Source organism: Arachis ipaensis, chromosome B05, assembly GCF_000816755.2.
Source record: "Arachis ipaensis cultivar K30076 chromosome B05, Araip1.1, whole genome shotgun sequence".
In the NCBI taxonomy this organism is placed as follows: domain Eukaryota; kingdom Viridiplantae; phylum Streptophyta; class Magnoliopsida; order Fabales; family Fabaceae; genus Arachis; species Arachis ipaensis.
Window position 1 is genome coordinate 113,286,109 of NC_029789.2, and position 21,514 is coordinate 113,307,622.

A 21,514-nucleotide genomic window follows, 5' to 3' on the forward strand; every position below is an offset into this window, starting at 1 on the left:
AACTCATGTTGTTGGCCATTGGATCTTTTCTCCAGGCTGTGAAGCTTGATCTCTTTGAGATCAAGCACTGATACCAGTTGAAGGTTGTGAATGGCCTAGAAAAGGAAAAATTGAATTTATGGCCTCCTTTTTAAATTTCTTTTGCTTTTTTGTTTCTAACTGGATTTGGAACTTAGTTGCTGTTAAGTCTGTCAAGTTAAAATTTCAAAAGATAATTTTATTTTGTCGCGTCACAATGCAATCAGGAACAGTCTCTTTGCTTTTGAATAACTGTGATTTCTGTAAAATAGGCAATGCAGAAGACACTTTTATTTTGTCTCATATCGAAGAAAAACAGAAGAAAAGTAGAGAAGAAAAAATCACATAGCCATGTATCTTGGTTAAGTCACCATATGCAATGTGACCTACATCTAGTCTCCCTCACAACAGTGGTAAAATTTTCACTATCATTCACAATGATTACCATCACCAATTTTCATAGGATTCAACCCAATCCTATCTGGGACAAACTCAGCTTCTATCCAAGTTAGATTTGGCTATATTTACTCCTTAGACTTGCAACCACTAAGTGCTCATCTAACCTAGCGAGGAAATTCCCTCAAGATCATGTGTACAAAACAAAAAAATATACAAAAGAGTTTGACACAATTTTTTGACTTTTCTCTCAATGGCTTTTACTGATTCCTCACTTAATACCTTTTTTCATTGAAAATAAATAAAAAAATGAACAGTGAAGAATAGAAAATTTAATGTAAACTAATGAAGGAAAAGAAGGAATAGCTTGTAAGCTATGAAGACCCAAACTTATGTGCTCACTCCTTGTTTCAATTTTTGGCTGTTTACCTATTTAATAGACAAGTAAAGCTTCCAAAACTTGAACTTGACTTGAACAGCTTTGACTTTTTCTTTCCCAAATAACACAGCAGCAACATAGAGAAGAAATGAGAAAGCAACAATGATCAAAATTGTCATGCATTTTTACTTAGCTATTTCTCTTTCTTCTTTTTTCCATCTTCTTCAAAGATCTGAGCCATTCATCAATACTTTGGCTCCAAATTTTGTTTTTGACCCTTAATTTATAGCAGAGCTTTATAAGCTCTATTTTCTTCAAGTTTTCTGTTCGGTGCATGTAGGAGAAAAGTATCTTTAACAAGTAACAATGAAGCTCAAAGAAGAAAATGATTTTCGGATTCACCTTTGGATTTGATCTTTGCTTGTGTGTCCTAGCCTCTGACTTTCTTCTGCTTTTTTTTTATTTCTTGATTTTGGTAATCACCTTTTTCTCTTTGATTTGAACTCTAATCAAAGCTTTCTTTTCTTGCTTTCTCTTGGAGCTAATTCACGTGGGTTAGAGAAGAGAGAGAATGAGTTCGGTCACTTTAACTTTGATTCAGAGAAAAATGAGTTACTTCTTTCCACGTTAGTGATTAGCATCTAATCCTTGGGCCATTAGTGAGTGAATGAGTTGAATGCTATGATCATGGACCTGAACCATTATTGAGCCTTGGCTGTTGCTATTTTTTTTTATTTTGCCTGCACAGTAACCAAACAACTTATTCATACCACTTTGAACTTTTGGCCCATTATTATAATGTTTAGATATTATCAAATTATTCTTATTATGCCTTAAAGGCTTAAACTCAATACTACTAGACACCAATTTTAAACACATTGAAATAAAATCATCCCCAAAGAATGACTTGTTAAGGTTGGACTCTATTGTGGATCACTGGAGATCAAGGTAACAACGACATCCACGCTATTTTGGAATTCTCGATATTCTACTCCGACTGAAGTCTTTGTGTTTGACTGAATGGAATTCTGGCTCTCATTTATAAGCATAATCTTAAAATTGAAAAAGTGCACAAAAAAATTAGAAAAAATAAAAAGAAAAAATAAAAAAAGAAATCTAGATTATAAAAAAACAAAGTCTAAATTAGAACTAATATTTTTTTTGACATATTATCTAACGGAGTGTATTTTTCTAAATTTAAGAGATTAATTTAATGGATTAATACTCAAATTCGTTTCTGAAAGATCACTTATTTTTCAAATTAGTCCTAAAACGATTTTTTTAGTCATATTAATCCTTGAAAGATAAAACGTAAGTCAAATTGGTCTTTCCGTTAGTTAGATGATGACATGTCACATTAAATGCTACGTGACATGATAACGTGGTAGGTAAATGTCACATGTCACAAGATGATTGGTTGACGTGTCAAGTCATTAACACCTAACATGCCACATGTCACTTCACATGTAGAAAAGTTATTTATAATCAAAATAGTTCTTAAAACTCCAGACGTAAGTTATTTTCATCCCTAAAATTTTAAAAATTAATCAAATTAGTCCTTATATATTTTTTTATTTTTTCTTTATAATATTAAATTTAAAATATTTTTTAATAGTACTAATTTTAATATTATTTTTCAAACGAAATTTTAGGGACTATTTTGATTATAAATAATTTTTTTATATGTTAAGTGACATGTGGCTGCTAGGTGTCAATAACCTCATACGTCAATCAATCATCTTGTGACACATGACATTAATTTATTATGCCAATGAGGTATAACTCAAATGGCATAGACTCAAATTAAGAGGTCGCGGGTTCGAGTCACATATCTTTCCAAATTTTTGCCAATGAGGTATAACTCAAATGGCATAGACTCCCCATACTCAATTAAGAGGTTGCCGGTTCAAGTCTCCTATCTTTCCAAATTTAAGCCAATGAGTAATAGCATGGCATAGACTTCTCATACTCAATTAAGAGAGTTCGGGTTGGTCGTGGGGTGTGGCATCTTCTAGACTTTACTCAGCTAGGAGTGGGTACAGTTGGCTAGCCAAAAGAAAGTTTTTGAAGTCTGAAGCGTGAATTTACTCAGTTAAGCCACTCGATGCCCAACCTTACTTACTCTCAAACTATGACAACGATGACCACAACGACGTCGTCTCCACCACTTCTGTGCTCCTTCCTCGCACCGAAACAATTGCTCCTAAAACCTTCACTCTCTCTTCCCCAATCTCCCAAATCAAAACCGCTCCTCAACTCTTTCTCCGCAAAACCACCTGTCTCCAAAGCGAGAAGCACCAATTCGAGGACCGTTTTGTGCTTCGCGAGTCGCCGAAAACCGGTTGAGTTAGCCGAAGCCTCGCCGGAGGCAGGTAGCGATGGTAATTTCAGGAGAATATTTCAAATAGCATTGTGGGTTGCAGAGGCCGTCTACATTTTGTGGCTCTTCTTGCTTCCTTATGCCCCTGTGTGTACACCTTTTGATTTTTTCCGCATTTATCTTCCGGTATCAATTAAGTGAAAAAAATTAGAGACTAAAATCGCTCTTTGCCATGTTTCCTTGAACTTATTACCTGTTTTAAATTGTCACTACTTTTAAATTATTTATCACTATATTTCCGTTTTGACATGGTGACATTTTTTTTGGAATTTTTGGTTCACTGCTAACTTGGATGCATTCTCCTTTAGGATTAGTAGGGAACCATGGAATAGGAAAAGTAAAACAAAAGCTAATTTACAAAATTGTATCTTTATATTAATGATAGTAGTATTAGAAGAGCATTTGATAAATATAGAGTAAATGACTTGTATGGAATAAGTGTCTAATCAATGGAGAGACAATTAATGTTATTGTGGAAGAGTCAACTTTTGAAAATATAATTTTTGAAATTCATTTTCAGACTTTACGAAATTATGATGCTTGGCATGAATGTTCTGTTAGTTGTTGAGTGAACAATTTAAAGCTTATTACATCAAATGTGTTTTGCACATTCTAGTCACAATTGTAACATTGTAGGCTCTGCTGGATGTTCAATGATGTTATATGGTATATATGTTTGGTTCAATATAGAGGGAAAGAATGCTGACCTTTTGGGCAAAGATCTCTGATGATTAATACTTAATCATAATAATAACTACAAAAATATCTTGTCACTAGATGGGGTTGCATATATTAATTAAAATATTTTTAAGCAACAGGTTAAAAATATTATGGAATTAGCGAAAAGAAGTGGAAAGGAAAGAAAGCTTTGGATTTCTCTATTATGGGATTTCCATCTGAAACTTTTGATGTATAATTTTGGAGCTGAAATCCAGTTGGATTTCTTTGTTTGATGGCTTTCCATGTCTATCGGTATGATTGTATCAAAAAGTTGCTTATATCATCCCAGGATGCTTACTCTGCTCTGGTGGGAAAGTAAACGATTTAACCTGTTGCATTATGCGTGATTATTGTTCCTGAAAATTTTATATTGGTGAGATTGATTTGACTTGCGAATCTAAAATTTGACATGTATTGCAACAGGGAGATCCTGTATGGGCAATCAGTTCTGAAACAGTTAACAATCTTGTGGGTCTTTCGCTCAATTTCTTTTTCATCCTGCCTTTCATGAACTTTGGTATGTTGACTTAATACCTGCTGTTGATTACACTCATAAATGATGAATGAGTTGTAGCTTGTTCTTTCTTGATGAATCTTCTTGCAGCTTCTAGACTCAAGAATTGCATTGTCAGATGATAATAACTAATATTCCGGGTTTTTTTTTATTTTATTTTTTATTTCACAGTTAGGTTGTAGCATTGATAGTTATAATGATCAAAAGCACTGTTGTATCAATGACAGTTGTAATGATAAAAAACAGAGGTAGCCACCAAGGCCAATAGCGGTCATAGATATGGGGTTCCCCAACAAAACACAAAATCTAACTTTGGAACTTTGACATAATCACCAGAAATACTTTCACAATTTTTATACTACCATTGCTGATTATTGAAATGGATCCTTTTTTACTTTGTTTATATTGTGGATATTTGGATTACAGCAGCTTTGTGCTACAATGTAGCCTCAGTTGGTTTTGATAAGATTTATTCTCTGAATCCTTTTCTCCGTTCCTTTATATGGTCATTCCTGTTGCCATGCCACTACACAACAGGCTTATTAATATATATGCTCCTGTAAAATTTTCTACGAGAAAATATTGTATACTATATTATTCTGTTTATAGGTCCATGCATGAGTGACCTTATACTTCGTTGAGGTTTGTGTTCTGGTAAGTTTACTAAACCAAATAAAATCATACTGGTATCTTTCCCCTAATTGCAGTCTCTGTGTTCAACTTGATCAATAATATTAATTAGTCTAGTCATATTTCCTTGATATGTAAGGTTATTTAATACAAAGGCAAAGGCAACATGTGGAACTTGCAGCCTGACATTTAAAAATAAGTTTGGGAACATATACTGTATGCATTTTTTTTTATCCTTTCTCTTTAATGATTCGTTCACACGACATTCTGGCAGAGTAGTTGGCATTCATCTGATTGAGGCCCCAGTTCTTCATCCCGTAAGTATTATTGAACAACATACATATTATTGGATCCAAATTTTACATTATTTGATTTGAAAGTCTCCATGATGTTCAGAATTTTCTTGCTTCAGATGGCTGAAGGCCTGTTCAACTTTGTGATTGCCTGGACATTTATGTTTGCCCCAGTGCTGTACACAGATTGTAGGAGAGATAGATACAAGGGTTCTTTAGATGTACTCTGGGGCCTTCAAATGTTCCTCACAAACAGTAAGTTTCATTCGACTCTCTTTGCGTGACATGCATTTTTGTTATCTTGTTCTGATTATTTGCTAAATTCAGAACAGAAAGGAGTGATGAATAGTCTGGTCACGCTCAGTGTCAATATTCTCTATGATCATATACTCACCACAAGTATATTCTCTCAGTAGAAGCAAACTAGTGAAATATAGTTAAATTGCTTCACAGTTGTCCCTGTTTCATATACTTAAGAAAGTAATGCTCTTCATATAATTGGCTGACAGGATTAAATGCAAGAATTCAATTCAATTTTCTTTTACCTTATTAAAAGGTGTAACTGCAATCCTACTCAACTGGTCAGCGGTCAAATGCCAGCTGTGGCATTTGATCCGCAATTTCTTTGGGTAAGACAGTTCACCAACCAACAGAGTCTTTAATTACTTCTGTATTATTTCCACCACTTCTCCACTAATGTTTAACATGGTTACCAAAGTTACAACTCTTGCCATCACTATTCATAAGCGGTTTAAGAATTTTCTGGTTCATAGTGATTAGGAAAACTCAGCGCTGGTAATGTTTTGGGGTTTGACTAGACAAAAGGGTGGCTGTCCGCCAATTGAGGTCCCTATATGTTTGAAGAATTTAATTACAATGTACCGACAGTGTTAAAAGAATGATTTATGCTGTTGACCAATTAGATACTTGCATTTATATGAACTTTGAGATAGTGAGTGGTTTAGTTAAACACGTTTTTCTGTTGTCAATTCGTGATTGGAGAATTGGATGTATATGTAAAATTTTTCTCTATGTGCAAGTTTCTGTTTAAACTTTAAACTATGTTTTATTCCCAAGTTATTTTTCCTTTTTGTTCAATTAATTGAGTTTCTTTACATATTCATGATGGCAGCATTCTTGATCCCATATATGGCAATCCGATTGAACAATGCTGACAATGTCAGTGGTCCAAGCAAAAGGTCGGAACTGGGTTCCTTGATGACCAATGGTGCCTCATATGTTGGACTCATTGGTGGGATTACATGTATTGTGTCTATATTGTGGGCTCTATATGGCAGAACAGATGCAAATTTTGGTGGCATAGCAGATAGATGGGAATTCCTGGTCGGTTTCTTCGGATCAGAAAGGTTGGCTTATGCCTTCATATGGGACATATGTCTTTACATGATTTTCCAGCCATGGTTACTTGGAGACAACCTCCAGAATGTTCAGGAAGACAAGGTTGTCTTGGTAAATTATCTTAGGTATATACCCGTGGTTGGGATAATTGCTTATCTCCTTTGCTTGGAGCCCAAAAAAGTTTAAGTGTTTAATCAGTTTATCTTGCATGGAGAGCTTCTCAGCCGAAGGAGTCTTGAACATTTTTTTAAGTGTTACTGATTACAAAATATGCAAATCAAGTGCACTTTTGTCAGTTCCTTCTTGTGGATATTTGTAATCTCTTGAAATTTTAGGCAACTTTATTGGAGCAATAAGATGTAGCTTTATGGTCCTAAGCCTTCACTTGCTGGCTCACCTGAGCAAACACAACTTTTGCTACCTCTTTTTTGATCCCTTTCGTCGATAAAATTTCTTCAAAACTTGAAACGTTTCGTAGAGGTTAGAACCCAGGTGAATTGTATAAGAATGACTAGCATCTTCCAATAAAGTTATTTGAACCCCCATTTTCTCAGAGCAAGGAGCTCTCCCCCATTTTGCTATAAGACCCAAAAATTTATGGCTTGCTTTCATTTTGGGTGTGTTAAAGGTTAAAGCTCAAGTGCAGCGCCCTTTCCTACTTATATACAATAATAACAAACAATAAAACCAATTTCAACAGCTCACTTGGCTTCCTTCCACGCATGGTTCTGAAAACCGAACCGGACCGGCCGGTTCAACCGGAAAAACCGGGAACCGGTCACCTAGCCGGTCCGAGTAAGGCCAGAAACCGTCTGGCAAAAAACCGGGGGAAAAACCGGTCGAACCGGCGGTTAACCGGTGAACCGGGAGAACCGTCCGGTTTTTTTGCGGTTTTTGGAAGGGAAGTTAAAAGATTAAACGGCATCGTTTTGGCTCTTTTTTTAAAAAAAAAAAAAACGCCTAAACGAAAGGAAGCCCTAAATCCCCTAATCAGTTTCCACCTTCCAGAGATCACCCACGGCCCCAAGCTCCAGAAGGCAGAAACCACCCAAGCACAGTTCACCACCCAGTCACACACAGCCATCAGCCTCTTCGCAGTCGCATACCCACCAGCCCACCACCACCAAACGAGCAGCCACAGCAGCGACGATGTTGACCACCGCAACCACCACCGTCGTTGCCGAGCTCGCCTCCTCCTTGGTCGTCGCCGAGCTCGCCTACTCGTTGGTCGTCGCCGACACCGCGTCCTCGCCGTTACTCGCCTCCTCCTAATCTACTAATCCGGGAAGCCTGCCCCCAAGCCTAGCCTCCACCACCGCCTTGTGCCTCTATTGCCGCTGCGCCATTCGTCGCACCGACCCCTGTTCGCTCTCAGACTCACCAGTCGCAGGCACGCTGTTTCTTCCTCGAGCGTCCGTCGTCTTCCTCTTCCCCTGGAGCTGCTGCATGCCTGCATACAAAGGATTTCTTGATTCTTGTAAGTGAAAATTTTTTCAAATAGGCACCAAAAACTGGTTACAATTTGCTAAAATTCAAATTAGTTTGATATTTTTTACTGTGGTGGGTGGTTTTATCAAACAGGAAGAAATGAATTATATAATATGCACTTGACTTAGTATAGATGCACAATGGGTAATCCCTTGAGGGACATTTATTTATAGACACAATTTTATGTGAAAGATATTGTTGATATTGATTTATCTTGACATGCTTACTTGCCTTTGGATATTGTTAAACAAGCTAAATGTAGAGATTGATAATTTGTTTTCATTATATCAGGAAGGTCATGAGGAAGCTCAAGAAGAGTTGCCTAAGAAAGCAAAAATCTTCTTTAGTACTGCAGTTCAGAACTGGGATGCTGACTTTTATGTGAAAGTTGATGACAGTATTGACATTGATCTGGGTAAAGATTGTTTATATTTTGATCCCCTTATATAGTGTGCGTGTTCTATTTTTTTGGTAAGCAGTTAACTGTTTTTTTTCCAATATGAAATTATTGACACATTTTTTTATATGTTGACTGGCCTAACAGAGGGATTAATTGACCTTCTTAACCGCCGCCGCGGTCAGGATGGGGCATATATTGGATGCATGAAATCTGGAGAAGTGATATCAGAAGAGTACTTTGTGAATTATGATTTCATATATTTTATTTCATGATAAGTTATCCGTGCCCCTTGCCTGCCTATGGTTATGCTTCTGTTTGTTGTTGGTTCTCCTTCACCAAATGTTAAATATGTAACCAAATACAAGTTGAATCTTGCCAGTTTTGGATTAAGCTTATAAGCATCATTTTGGTTGCTTTTCAGGGGCAAGGCATGGTATGAGCCTGAATGGTGGAAATTTGGGGATGAAAAGTCGTAAGTGATATAACTTTCTATGGAAGTTTTTGTTTATTAAAGGAGAGATTTAAGTAGCAATGGTTACCTTACTGCAATTACCTTGTCATACCTTGTCATTTATGTGCGTTTTGAATATTGTCATTTGAAGTTGTTTATGACCTTTTAATGATAAATTATGTATTGTAGATTTTGTGAAATTGTTAAATTTTGAATTTTATTAATTTCAAAATTATTGAATTTAACTTTTTAAAATTATGTATTCAATTTTTTATAATTTCACTCTATATATTAAACCGGTTCAACCACGGTTCAACCACGGTTGAACCATTGAACCATTGAACCAGTTACTTGACCGGTTTGATGACCGGTCCGGTTCTCGCAACCTTGCTTCCACGCATCTCATTATATTTTACGGGTTGCTACCAATGTTCTGAAAATCGGACCGGACCGGCTGGTTGAACCGGTTAAACCGGGAACCGGTGAGAGAAACGGTCCGGTCCTCCTCCTAAAACTGCCAATTTCAAAACTGTTGGAAAACCGGAAACCGGCAGAAAACCGGTCGGTTGGGCCGGACCGGAAACCGGCCGGTTCTTAAAAAAACAAACCCACGCCGTGTCACTTACCCCCCTCCCCCAAACGCCTTCGCGAATCAAATGCCCTCAGTCCCTCACCACTCACCAACCCTAGCTTCTTCAAGAATTCAGAACCCAAACCAAAAACCTAGCCTCTTCAACGGATTCGACGCCGCCGCTCGTCGTTGTAGGCGCCTCCGCGGCCTCCTCCTCCCCCCTGTTCCAAACCAAATCCCTAGCTCGGCACGTCGTCGTCGCGTCGTCTTCTAGCTTCGCTGTTCAAGGCTTCGAGTTCGAGATGCTTGCCAACTTGAGACGAGCTCTTCACTCAAATTTCAATGATTCCATTCTGTAATTTAATTTCCATTTTGTAAATTAACTGACAAATAAGTTGCTAAAATGAGCCACAACTAGAACTAGGGTATGGGGCTATGGGCACTGGTGGTTTTAGAAAGATGTGGGCAGCAGCCTGTCTTGACTCCTTTACCATCAAATTTTGAGTTTATAAATTGTTGGAGCTGGAGGTCATGCAATCTTTGACCGTCTACAAGTTTGTGACTTGTTGAACCTGAATGATGGCTGTTTCTGGTGTCTGCGTACTTCACGGTCAACACTAGCTGATTTTTAAGGTTTTGATAATTGATAAACCATGATGTTGGATTTAATATTTAGATATCCTTTTATTACTATTTAACTTTTGAGTTTTGATTTTGATAAGATCATATGTATTTGGTTGATGATATTTTATGTAGTGTTTTAAATTTCGAAGATATTTTAAGATTTATATTAGACTATAACTATATTTTAGGATGTGTATTTATAATTTTTTTATTATTCTATTCTAAAACGGTTTTTCCGGTTGAACCACTAGTTAGACCGGTTAGACCAGTAAACCAGTAACTAGAGCGGTTTAATGATCGGTTCGGTTTTTTGAACCTTGGTTGCTACACATCCATATAATCATGTAACCAAGTTGACCCAAGTCCAAATAGAATCAAGCGCATTAAATGGCGAGTGAAAACACACGCTAGAGACGAACGAAACCCCTCATTTTTCATTCGCGCTTCATTATGAAAAAAACGCTACATCTTTTTCAACACAAAACCAATACACGAAACAACTCATTCTCTTCGAATCTCTCTCAACATCACTCAAACTTCAATCAAGTTCTTTGCGAAAACCACTACTGGAAAGGAATCGGGAGAAGATTTTGCAAGCAACAACCAGAAATGAAGAAAAATTGCAACAGAGACTACCAAAGGTATGAGAAAGCTACTGTTCATTTGAAATCTTGCAATGTCGTATTTCTCCTAGTTGCATTTTAGGTTTACTGGATTGATTTGCTTCGTTTAGTAGATCGAACTACTGTGAAAGCATTTTTACAGTATAAATAGGTCTTGGAATGAAATTTGTTGTTATTTTCATTCAATTCAGTGGATAGTGTAACTAGGGCTTTGAGATTTGTTCGGTTCGGTGGCTTTTGTAATTTTGATTCACCAAGTGAATGTATTTCGGTTCGGTGGGTTCCTTTTGTGATAGCATGCAACAAATCATTTCCTAACTGTTTTATTATTTATAATGTTTAATTCTGTGCATGAATGAGTTTCGTTAAGGTTGTCCTATATAATGCTTGTAAGAATCTTCAGTTTGGATCCCTTTGAGAAGCAAATAATATATTGTCCAAATGTATCGCTCTTGAATAACTTTGTCTTTCTTCCATTCTACAATTTTTTTAAGCATGAGTTACACTTGTCAGCAATTTTAGCAGAAAAATTGACAATATCTCGAGATTTGATGTAAATGAGTTTTGTTTAGGACAATTGACATTAGAGACAACTCTTTCACTTTGATAAGTCATACTACTACTGTAAAATTGTCTCATTATATTGGATAGATTTTATCATGAATGGTAGTTAACCTTGATACTTAAAAGAAAGATATCAAGTTTCAGTAAGAGTTTTTAAAGAAGCCAATTTGCAAATGTCATTTTGAAAGAACACCTAATTCATGAAATTTGAAAAACTTTTCTTTTGGAAGATGTTGATTTGATTAAGATATACGTGCTTGTTCTTATCAGTGTGGATAGTTTAAGTAGAGTTTTGAAATTGGTTGTTACTATCTTTAGTACTTCTTTTGCATGGAGGAATACTATTCTTCTTGATTGAAAGTTGATCACCATTTATTAACCACATGAACGTTGTTTGATTCGGTGGCCTTTGTGATTTTGGTTCACCAAATGAATGTTTTTCTGTTCGGTGGCCTGTGGCATTTTAATTGACTTGATTAAGATATACATGCTTGTGCTTGTTGATGTATTGATAGAAGTATTAACCAAAATTTTTTATTACAACAAAACAGAACAAGACAATAGCAACAATGAAGGAGAAGCCGCACTATAACGTAAGTAGATTAAATATATTTATCCGTTTTCATTCGAATAATATCTATTCTGTATTATAAATATATTCTCACATTTTGTTTCAAAACTTGCAGAAAACTTATTATTGCAGATGCCAAACAAAAGCAATAGCAACAGTTACAGGGATATGAGTCAAGAAAAGAAAGATACAGTGAAAGAAATCAATAGCATATACTATGATAGTAAATTCACATATGGAGATTTAGATAGTAAATGGCATATACTATGATTGACCGGTTGTAATTAACAATATTTTGTTTAACTTGTTTAAAAAGCAAAAAATGCTTACTTCAAATGTATATATGTTAATATTAATGTAAATGTTAATGTTAATATTTATATTTGATTCAAGATGGATTACTCATCTGAGATGTTAATTTATATATCTGTTGGAACTGTCTGCCTGCTGTTTTGTTCCAGATTCTCAGTGATTGCAATGACTGTATTTACTAATACATTACGAACACCAAAAGAACACAGTGAACCGAAATTAATACATTGGGCGAACCGAAAGTTGCAAACACACTGAACCCCTAAACCCTGAACCCTAAACCCTAAACTCTAAACCTTGAACCATGAACCCCTAAACCCTAAGCCCTAAATCCTAAACCCTAAACCCTAACCCTAAACCTTAAACCCTAAACCCTAAACCACCCTAAACTCCCTGTGTTGTTTGAGTATCTCAACCTGATCTGGACAACAAGGATATGAGTGATTCAAAATAATTTTGGAAATTGTCCAAAGACCAACATCCTTCATTATATGTACGTAAATTCTAGCCGGGCAATTTAACCCAGCTGAATGGTTTGTCTTCAAAGTTGGAGATATCTTAGATTTTCACCTCCCCTCTCTGGTGCATACAATTAATTGATTCTTAATCTTGTCTCCGTCTCGAGTCGTGTTCCTTATTTTCGTAGAAAAACTAGCAAGTTTGGAATAATGTTTGTAGAACTTTCTAGCTTCTTCTAGTGTTTTGAAAATCATTCCCACCTTTGAGACAAATTTTTCATCCACAAAACAGCTGGTCTACACGGTGAACCAAAATCTTAAATACGGTGAACCGAAATCTTAATTACGGTAAAACAATTATATAGTGCTTAGGGAACAAAACAGAATATATTCGTCTAATTTTTTTTAGACTTCTTTCTGCATACCGAACCGAACACATGAACATGGTGAAACAACTCTATAGTACTTATCGAACCGAACAGTTACTCATAGTGAACGAAACCATTATACAAAACCAAATTCGAAACAACTCTGTCTACAATTTACATATTATCAATTCAATTCAATTTAGATACAGATCACTTCAGTCCATTCAATTCAATTCAAATAAAATTAGCAATTGCATTCCATTGAATTTGATTCAAAATTCAATAATCCAAATCTCATCGAATTGATGCGTTTCGAAAAAATTATCCAAATTGCACGCATTCAACTGATTTAAAATTGATTCATTCATTGTTTCAATTTAGAAGTGCAGATCGAAGAAGAAAACGAAGTAGAAGAAGAAGAACGACGAAGCTAATTATGTTGAAGTCAATCCAGATCCATAATGCAGAGAAGAAAAATGCGAACAAAGGAGAACAACGAATTTAATTAGGTTGAAGAAGAAAAAGGAGAAGAGGAAGAAGAACAAGAACAGGAACAAGATGAAGAACGCGAACAGAGAAGAAGAACAAGAAGAAAGAAAACGCGAGAAGAGAACAAGGTTTTTACTTTGAGAAAGGTTGATCACGCAAAAGAAGAATTACGTTATATACGTTATATGAGACGCGTGTAAAACAAACGAGTATAAAATGCATATAGTGGAAGGTACTTGAATAACATTCATGTAATTTTTATATGGATGTAGAATTTTTTCGTATATTTTATTGTGATGCATCACAATGTTGTATAATGAACTTCCAAATCTATTCGTATATTTTAACCGTAAAAGTTGTAAAGTGTGTCTGTGAGTTGGAAGAATAAACTTCCATTTTGACCTTTAAAAATTTTAATTTTGGATAAAATAACTTTTAAAAAAAATTGGCATTTTGTTTATCTGAATATAATTTCAATTTGAAAAAATGCACCAAATATAGCTACATATTTTGATGCAATTTTTTAAAATTTACTTGGAAAAATTTGATTTTTTTTCATCTTCCAAATTTATTGCCTAGAGAATTTTTTTTAGTAATTTTTATTGTGAATGAAAAAAATTAAAAAAAAAATAATTTTTTTCAAGTATTTATCTTTAGAGGATCAAGATTTTATTTTTTTTTAAATAATTATTTCATAAAAAATTAAATCTTTTAAGATGCAAAATAGTTACTCGGTTTGGAATTTCATATTAGAATGGAAACAAGGAAGAGTGTAACTTCTAAGATTCCCAGATTAAGAAATTTAAAGTTTTAAACAATAAAAAGAAATAGACGACTGAAAATTTTATCTAAGCTAAAAATAATTGTGAATTGTAGCTAGAAAAGTAAAACGATGTCGTAAAGACGTAAACTACCATCTTCGCAAGTCTCCAGTATACTTGCCAGGCAATCCTCACTTGACACTGAAACAGGAGAAAAGGGAGTTCCGTAAATTTTCCCGCCCATTTTTTCATACTCCAAACAATGGCTCCAAAATCGGATAGCGCGGAAGGTAAATCCATCACCGGCGCCGCCACTTCCTCCACCCTTGCTCTCTTTGATTGTTAGATTCAGATTGAAGCTCTCTATTCTCTGTTTTCCCCTTTCTGTTATCAGCTTTTGCTTTAGCGATTTCCTTTTCTGAACTGAACATTTCATCTATTTTATTTATTTATTTGTGCTTTCGTTTAATTCGCAGCGATCGTGTTGAACTTCGTGAATGAGGTAACCTATGTTGTAGTCATATACTTTTGATGCTAAATGGTTGTTTGCGCTTGTTCTTCACAAGTAATGTCTTCTTCGAACAGTAGCGTTCATGAATCGCCTCACGTTCTTTTTAATCAATTTCTATTATTATTCTTTTGCCAGTTTAGTTTCTATGCGTTAAAAAAATTAGCATACGGTTATGAACTATATACTTTAGCTTATATTGATAAGTGTCTTTGGTGAAATTCATTGAGGTTTCCATATTTTGCTTATGGTCTTTTCAGTTTCTTTGCCACCAAAGTAATTGAAAACAGCACACTTTTCTGAGCTGAATAATTTAACTTATGTTGATTTGGGTCTTTGGAAAATTCGTTTATTTTCTGGTTTTTTTTTTTTCACTTTGTTTTCTCAGCAAAATAGGCCTTTGAATGCTCAAAATGTGGCGGATGCTCTGCAAAAGTTCAACCTCAAGAAGGCAGCCATACAGAAAGCACTGGACAATCTTGCTGATGGTGGCCGTATTTCTTTCAAGGAGTATGGCAAGCAGAAGATATACCTTGCCCGGCAGGATCAGTTCAACATCCTGAACAGTGAAGAGCTTAATCAGATGAAAGAACAGAATGCCAAACTGCAAAAGCAGCTTGAAGAACAGAAAAAGACTATTAATGAGGTTGAAGCAGGTACACTGAATTATGTGATCATCAAACCATCGCATTGATTAATGTTATCAAAAACCTTCTTGTTGATAGTTTTCATCAATTTGAGATTTTAAAAAAGCTCCTTTTGAATCCTGAAATTTATGAATGTAACTTGTAACTGCAGAGATTAAATCATTGCAGTCAAATTTAACACTGGAACAGATCTGTGGTAGAGAAGCAGATCTGAGGATGGAGGTAGCTAGTGTGCATGTTTAGTGCTGAATTTCATTGTTGATAAAAGAATTTGCAATTGTGCAGATTTTGACTAAGATTGTTTCCATCTCTGGCTTCTGCTTCAGGTTCAAGAAATGGAGAACAAGTTGACCAAGCTACGCGGAGGTGTTACCCTGGTGAGTCCTGAAGAACGCATGGCTGTGGAGACCATGTTATCAGAGAAAATAAGTCAGTGGAGAAAGCGTAAAAGAATGTTCAAGGATATATGGGACACTCTTACTGAGAATTCACCTAAGGATCCCAAGGAATTAAGGGTATTGTTTTGGGTCATCATGATCACGGATTTTGTTTTATTTTATGTATCTGTTCTAATACTGATACATGTTTGTACTTGGCAGGAGGAGCTTGGAATAGAATATGATGAAGATGTTGGAGTGAGTTTGCAATCATACAATGACCTTATCCAACAAGGAAAGAAAAGGCCAAGGGGTTACTGATATATTTATAAGGACGGAGTCTCAGATGTCTGCTCTTCCTAATAAACAATTAGGTGTGAATATTCCTTGGGGTTCTGACCTCCCTGAACATGTTTGAAAATTATGTTCCCTATGTAATTGTTTACAATTCAGACCTAGTTGTTGCCTTTGTTCCCTAGTGAATTTACAAGCATGACTCACTGCAATGTTATTGTTTATATCTTTTTAGGCATTAACATCAGTTGCATTTGACAGAAATATAGCATACTTCACTAATGTACATGTTTCAAGGTCATATAAAATTATCAATATGAAGCATTTTCCTACTTGATTTCAGCATCATTTCTGCTGATGAATCACTATTGACATCTAATAGATTCCAAGAATAACTCTTAAGCACGATGTTAAGATTCTTACAATTGCTTTGCCATGTATGACAGATTCTGTTTAAATTGAACAATTCTAAGCTAGAAAATACCATAATGGTTAACAATGAGTTTAATCTATATTAACTTGACATAGCCCATACAATATTAATTATGAATGGCAACCTCAGTTAGAAGTCTCTTAAGATCATCTGTTTTTTTTTTCTTCCATCATATGTATTGTCAAATATCATTCTGTTTCTTATGCAAATGTCCACGGGGTGCCTATTTCTATGACACTGTTGCAACAACTGCAGATGATTTCATTCATTTTTATTCCACCTAAATAAACTAATTTTACAAGTTACAACACTGCAAATCCAAAACAATATCTTGATAATAAAAAAATAAAAAATATTGAATCCATAATTACACGCTTAGATAAGCTACTAGCAAAACTCACATCCAAAATGCAGTATGGAAAGCAACATACATTCATTTTCAATAGCAACCTGTACTTGTCTACTCATCTAGTCCTCACAGAAATTGGCCTCTTCTCCAAATCCAACTGAGGTCCACTCTGCATCTTGGTTCTTGTCACTTTTTTATTAGATTCATCTTTCTGAGAGCCTGATCCAACTGCCTTACCCTTAGTATATTTTGGAGATATCGGCATAGAATATTGATTTATGTTCATTTTATTATTGGTGTCGTCATCACTTTCATCAAAAACTACTTCCTTATTTAAAGTATCAGCCTCAATTTCTGTATCAACTGACACCTTCAAAATCTCATCAATTGAATTGGAACCTAAACTGTCTTTTGGTTTCTCTAACCTGTTTATATTCTTGTTATCTCCTAGAGTTTCATTAAAGATTTCTGTCTCTTCCAGTTGAGGTTTATGGCCATGAGAAAATTTTCTCGGTTTGGGGCTTGAAGTGTTATGATCATCAGGATCATGGGGTTCAGATCGGGAGAGTTCCACAGCTGCCCTTGCGGCAGCTGCTGCAAATGCTGCTGACTCAAAAGCTGCTTGTGCTGCATCAGCTACATCCTTGTACTTTTTCCTTGCCTTAAATGAATTGGATAACTCCTCATCTTTTCCTCTGTTAGGGAAATTATGAAAAATCTCTTCCCCTATCCCGTGCTTGTTCTGGTTTTGATTTTCCGCATTGAATTGCTCCTGCATATATCCCATCAGATACCATTATTTGTTGTCTAGAAAAAACTATATTGCTTCCTTTGGTTTTATATTTACCTCAACCGAAACAGAGGAAAATTCTTCAAGTTGCAGAATAATATTGTTCTCAGAAGCAATTTCTTTGAGTTGCTTCATTCTGCTTTCCAAGCTTGGCATCCTTGTTGACAGCTTTTGTACCATCTATAAGTAGCCACATAAAAAAATGATGAATACAGAAAAGAAAAATTACTCAGAAAACTAATGTGATTTATTAGCATTTGGTATGCAGTTATAAATCAAGCTAGTGTCTAAAGCAGCCATAACAAAATAATGGGAAGATGACAATCTGAGACTTGATAAAATAACTGATTATCATATAAGATACGTACCTGAGGATGGACTCCACAATTGTTCCTTAACTCAATAGCACGTGAAGCAAACTCTTTGCCAAACCGAGATGTCAAAACTGCACGAATCTCTTGTATCTCTGGAAAATCTCCACACCTTGAAGCCGCATAGAGTAACCCGGATGCTGCCTCCTTCAGTTCCTCAGGGCATTCCCTATGAAAAGAACAAAACACAGCTCGTGAATTTAATAAGTAAAAAAAAAAAAAATTCATCAAGTAAAATTGCAAATTATGAAGTGTAGAGCAATAAATTTAACCTCTCTTGTTCAATGAGATGGATCCTTTCGATCACAAGGTTGCAATATCCTTCAATCTTGTCGTACATATCCAACATATTTTGCTCCTTGATAACATGCTCAACCTATGAGAAGAAAAATGATCAAAGTATGACTTTTATAAAACAATTAATAATATTATACATGTAAACTTACTCGAAGTAAAGCTCGTTCATGGTGGTCGAGTTGGAGGAGTTGAAGGACATCGCAACGGGCTTGCTTAAGGCGAACCTGGCGCTGGTTCTTGAGCACAGCAATGCGTGAAATGGCTAACGTTATGATAGGCCTGAACTTTGCAGCCTTGAAAGTTCTTCCAAGCAGAGCATCGAGCTTCTTACCCATCTTACAGTAGAGGAGGAGCGGAGTAAATAATTTCAACTATGGCAGGCACCAACCTCTGGAAACACGCAAACTTGAGGACGTTCATGCCAGTTATAGAGAATGGATCTTTTAAACGCTAGTTTAAGAATGAACCAGAGGACCAGTCGGCAAGTAACTAATTCGTCATTCAATTATTTATTTATTTATATTTATTTTTTAGAGATGAGGTAAAACCGTAAAACCTTAAATGCTTTCATCATATTCTTAATGAGAAATTCTCCATGTACAAGTGTTTTTTTATACAAGTCTTTATAAATACATCTTCTTCTTCCTTTTTTTCTTTTTTTTTTTCTTTTCTTTCGTTTTTTGCCTTCTCTTTCTTTTTCTTTAACCATTACTGCATGTTTTCACTGCACCTTCTTTTTCTTGCTGCACTTTCTTCTTCCTCTTCCTCTTCTTCTTTTCTTTCATTTCTTGCCTTCTGTTTCTCCTTCTTCAACTGTTACTGCACGTTTTCACTGACATTCTTCTTCTTCTTGCTGCACGTTCTTTTCTTTCGTTTCTTGCCTTCTCTTTCTCCTTCTTCATTTACGTGTTTTTCTTTCTGTTTTCTTTCTTCGTTATTTTCGATTTTCATTATTTTTTGACATCAAGCTCTGAAATCGTTTTTGAAGAAGAAGAAGTAACAGAAGATGAGGAGGAGAAAGAGAAAGAGTTCTGAATTATGCATAAGATGTACTTCAACGAATTTTGGGTGTATTTCTTAAATCCTTTGGGTGTAGTTTTTGTAATCCTTTGGGTGTATTTCTGTAATCCTTTGAGTATATTTCTATAATCGTTTGGGTGAATTCCTGTAATCGTTTGGGTGTATTTCTGTAATCCTTTAGGTATATTTCTGTAATCATTTGAGTGTATTTCTGTAATCATTTGGGTGTATTTCTGAAGTTCCATTATCTTCAAATTTGGTAAGAAACTTGTTTTCAGAGAGAAAGAAGAAGAAGAGTCGTTTATAATGCATGGTGAGTAGCGCGCTTTGGAAACAGGAAGTGGTTGAATAACGTGCGTTTATTTACTCTTGAATGTGAGAGTGTAATGCGTGTTTTTTGTTGGGTTTGTGCCAACTTGTAAGACTTCTAAGCCAAAAAGACTTGTATGTGTAGCAGACCTCCTAAAAAAATTTAAAAATTAATATTTATTTATTACAAAAGATAAATTAAATAAAATTTAAGCACCAACTTATAGAAACCATAAAATTGACTTATTATTACCTATTTTCTGTGTTTTAGATATTATTTATATGAAAAATACTACAAAAATGGTAGAATTTATTAATTTTGATTAATAAAAACTAAAATATTAAAAATAAAAACAAAACATTTTTCAAATCAAATCTACTTTTAAATTCTTGTGTTCCATGTTAGTACAGATCACACCAATGCTTTATCCTTTAGTGTGACTCATATTTCAAGTTTTCAACAACTAAGCGTGTTTTATAAGTGATACCACATTAATATATACCACAAAACCTATTGATAGCCAATTCGTATATTTAGTAGTTCTCGTAATGTCCTAAAAATACAAATCAATTTATATTTAAAATTGAGTAAATGTTCAAGTCAAATTAGTTCTTTAAATTTTTATTTAATTAAATTAATGTCCAAAATTTTACAAATTAATCAATTTTTCTTTGTCCGATTTTTTTTTGTTTAAACTCTATTCTTTCACTCATTTATAGAGATTTTCTTTCGGGTTGTAGCAATTTTGAACTCCCTACTCAACACTCTATAGGCAATAAAATCCCAACTCCTTTTTTTTGTGTGTAAATAAGTCTCTATATTGTATCATTTTATTGTACTGAGTTAAGCTTAATGGAATGCATTCAATAATTTCGAAATGGTTCATTTTGCAATTATGGTCATTTGGGCTTTCTTAGCAAAGAAGAAAGGAAGTATTGGGAACAATGGAACCAAGAGGGAACCTGCTCTAAATGCCTATTACGCGGTTGGTAACATTTCGAGGAAAAGAACATGAAGTGTGGCGTCTGAGTCGCCATGCACCTTCAAAGAAGGTTCTGTTCATAATATGAACGAGTTGAATGAAGAAAGGAACGAGGGACATAAATGAAAAAGCAAATCCTTTATTTAACAAGTAATCATCGTTTTGGTACGACTATTTCATGAGAGGCATCAGACGCAAACCCCGCACAGTTAGGTCCACGTCCATTTCATTATGCGTAAGCACGATACTTAAGTTCAACAATTATTGTTGACCCCCCAAAAACACCAAAGTTCGACAATTATTGCTACTTTTATTCTTTTAAACTTGTTTCTTTTTCCTTAATATATGATTTTTGTCTTTATATTATCAACGTGTTATATCTTGATTTTAAGTTTTATAAACAAAAAGATTTGTGTTTGGTCCCTTGTTCTTATATGGTATTAACAAGTTTTAGAGTAAGTTTCGTAAAACTTATGCGTAAGTTTTAAAAAAAAAAAATAAAAAATAAGAAAGCTCAACACAATAAAAATAGAAAAAAGATTAATAAAATAACAAGATAAAAACAACAACAAAGAAAAAAATTATTTTATTGTCATCACTAATATTATCATCAACAATAAGAGCTATCCACACCACTTCACTCTTTATAGATTTGAAATGATTTCATGATTATTTCCTCCACACCTATTTTTTTGTTATGGAAAATCCTTCTATTCCTTTCTATTGAGACATTTTAAATAATCGTAAAAAAACACATCAACCATTTA

General features: G+C 34.9%; 3 protein-coding genes and 1 long non-coding RNA gene across 5 annotated transcripts; 3 read left to right on the forward strand and 1 right to left on the reverse strand.

The window, feature by feature from the left end:
* Positions 2,840-7,078, forward strand: LOC107643828. Of its 2 annotated transcripts, XM_016347582.2 has the most exons (5): positions 2,840-3,260; positions 4,317-4,410; positions 5,317-5,354; positions 5,450-5,585; positions 6,463-7,078. In XM_016347582.2, exons 1-5 carry the CDS (start codon positions 2,898-2,900, stop codon positions 6,873-6,875), a joined length of 1,044 nt encoding a protein of 347 aa, XP_016203068.1. In that variant the 5' UTR covers positions 2,840-2,897; the 3' UTR covers positions 6,876-7,078. The 2 variants fall into 2 exon arrangements, with proteins under 2 accessions (XP_016203068.1, XP_016203069.1); XM_016347583.2 differs by lacking the exons at positions 5,317-5,354; positions 5,450-5,585.
* Positions 7,677-9,907, forward strand: LOC107640902. Its single transcript, XR_002363378.1, has 4 exons — positions 7,677-8,166; positions 8,469-8,592; positions 8,722-8,809; positions 8,999-9,907. It is a non-coding gene; the product is annotated as an uncharacterized LOC107640902 (long non-coding RNA).
* Positions 14,515-16,603, forward strand: LOC107643830 (homologous-pairing protein 2 homolog). Its single transcript, XM_016347585.2, has 6 exons — positions 14,515-14,659; positions 14,846-14,871; positions 15,266-15,533; positions 15,676-15,746; positions 15,851-16,039; positions 16,124-16,603. The coding sequence occupies exons 1-6, from the start codon at positions 14,632-14,634 to the stop codon at positions 16,220-16,222; spliced, it is 681 nt and encodes a 226-aa protein (XP_016203071.1). The 5' UTR covers positions 14,515-14,631; the 3' UTR covers positions 16,223-16,603.
* On the reverse strand, positions 16,879-18,918 carry LOC107643829 (IST1 homolog). Its single transcript, XM_016347584.2, has 5 exons — positions 18,585-18,918; positions 18,411-18,514; positions 18,136-18,307; positions 17,825-17,947; positions 16,879-17,749 (listed from the first exon to the last, which is right to left on the reverse strand). The coding sequence occupies exons 1-5, from the start codon at positions 18,768-18,770 to the stop codon at positions 17,093-17,095; spliced, it is 1,242 nt and encodes a 413-aa protein (XP_016203070.1). The 5' UTR covers positions 18,771-18,918; the 3' UTR covers positions 16,879-17,092.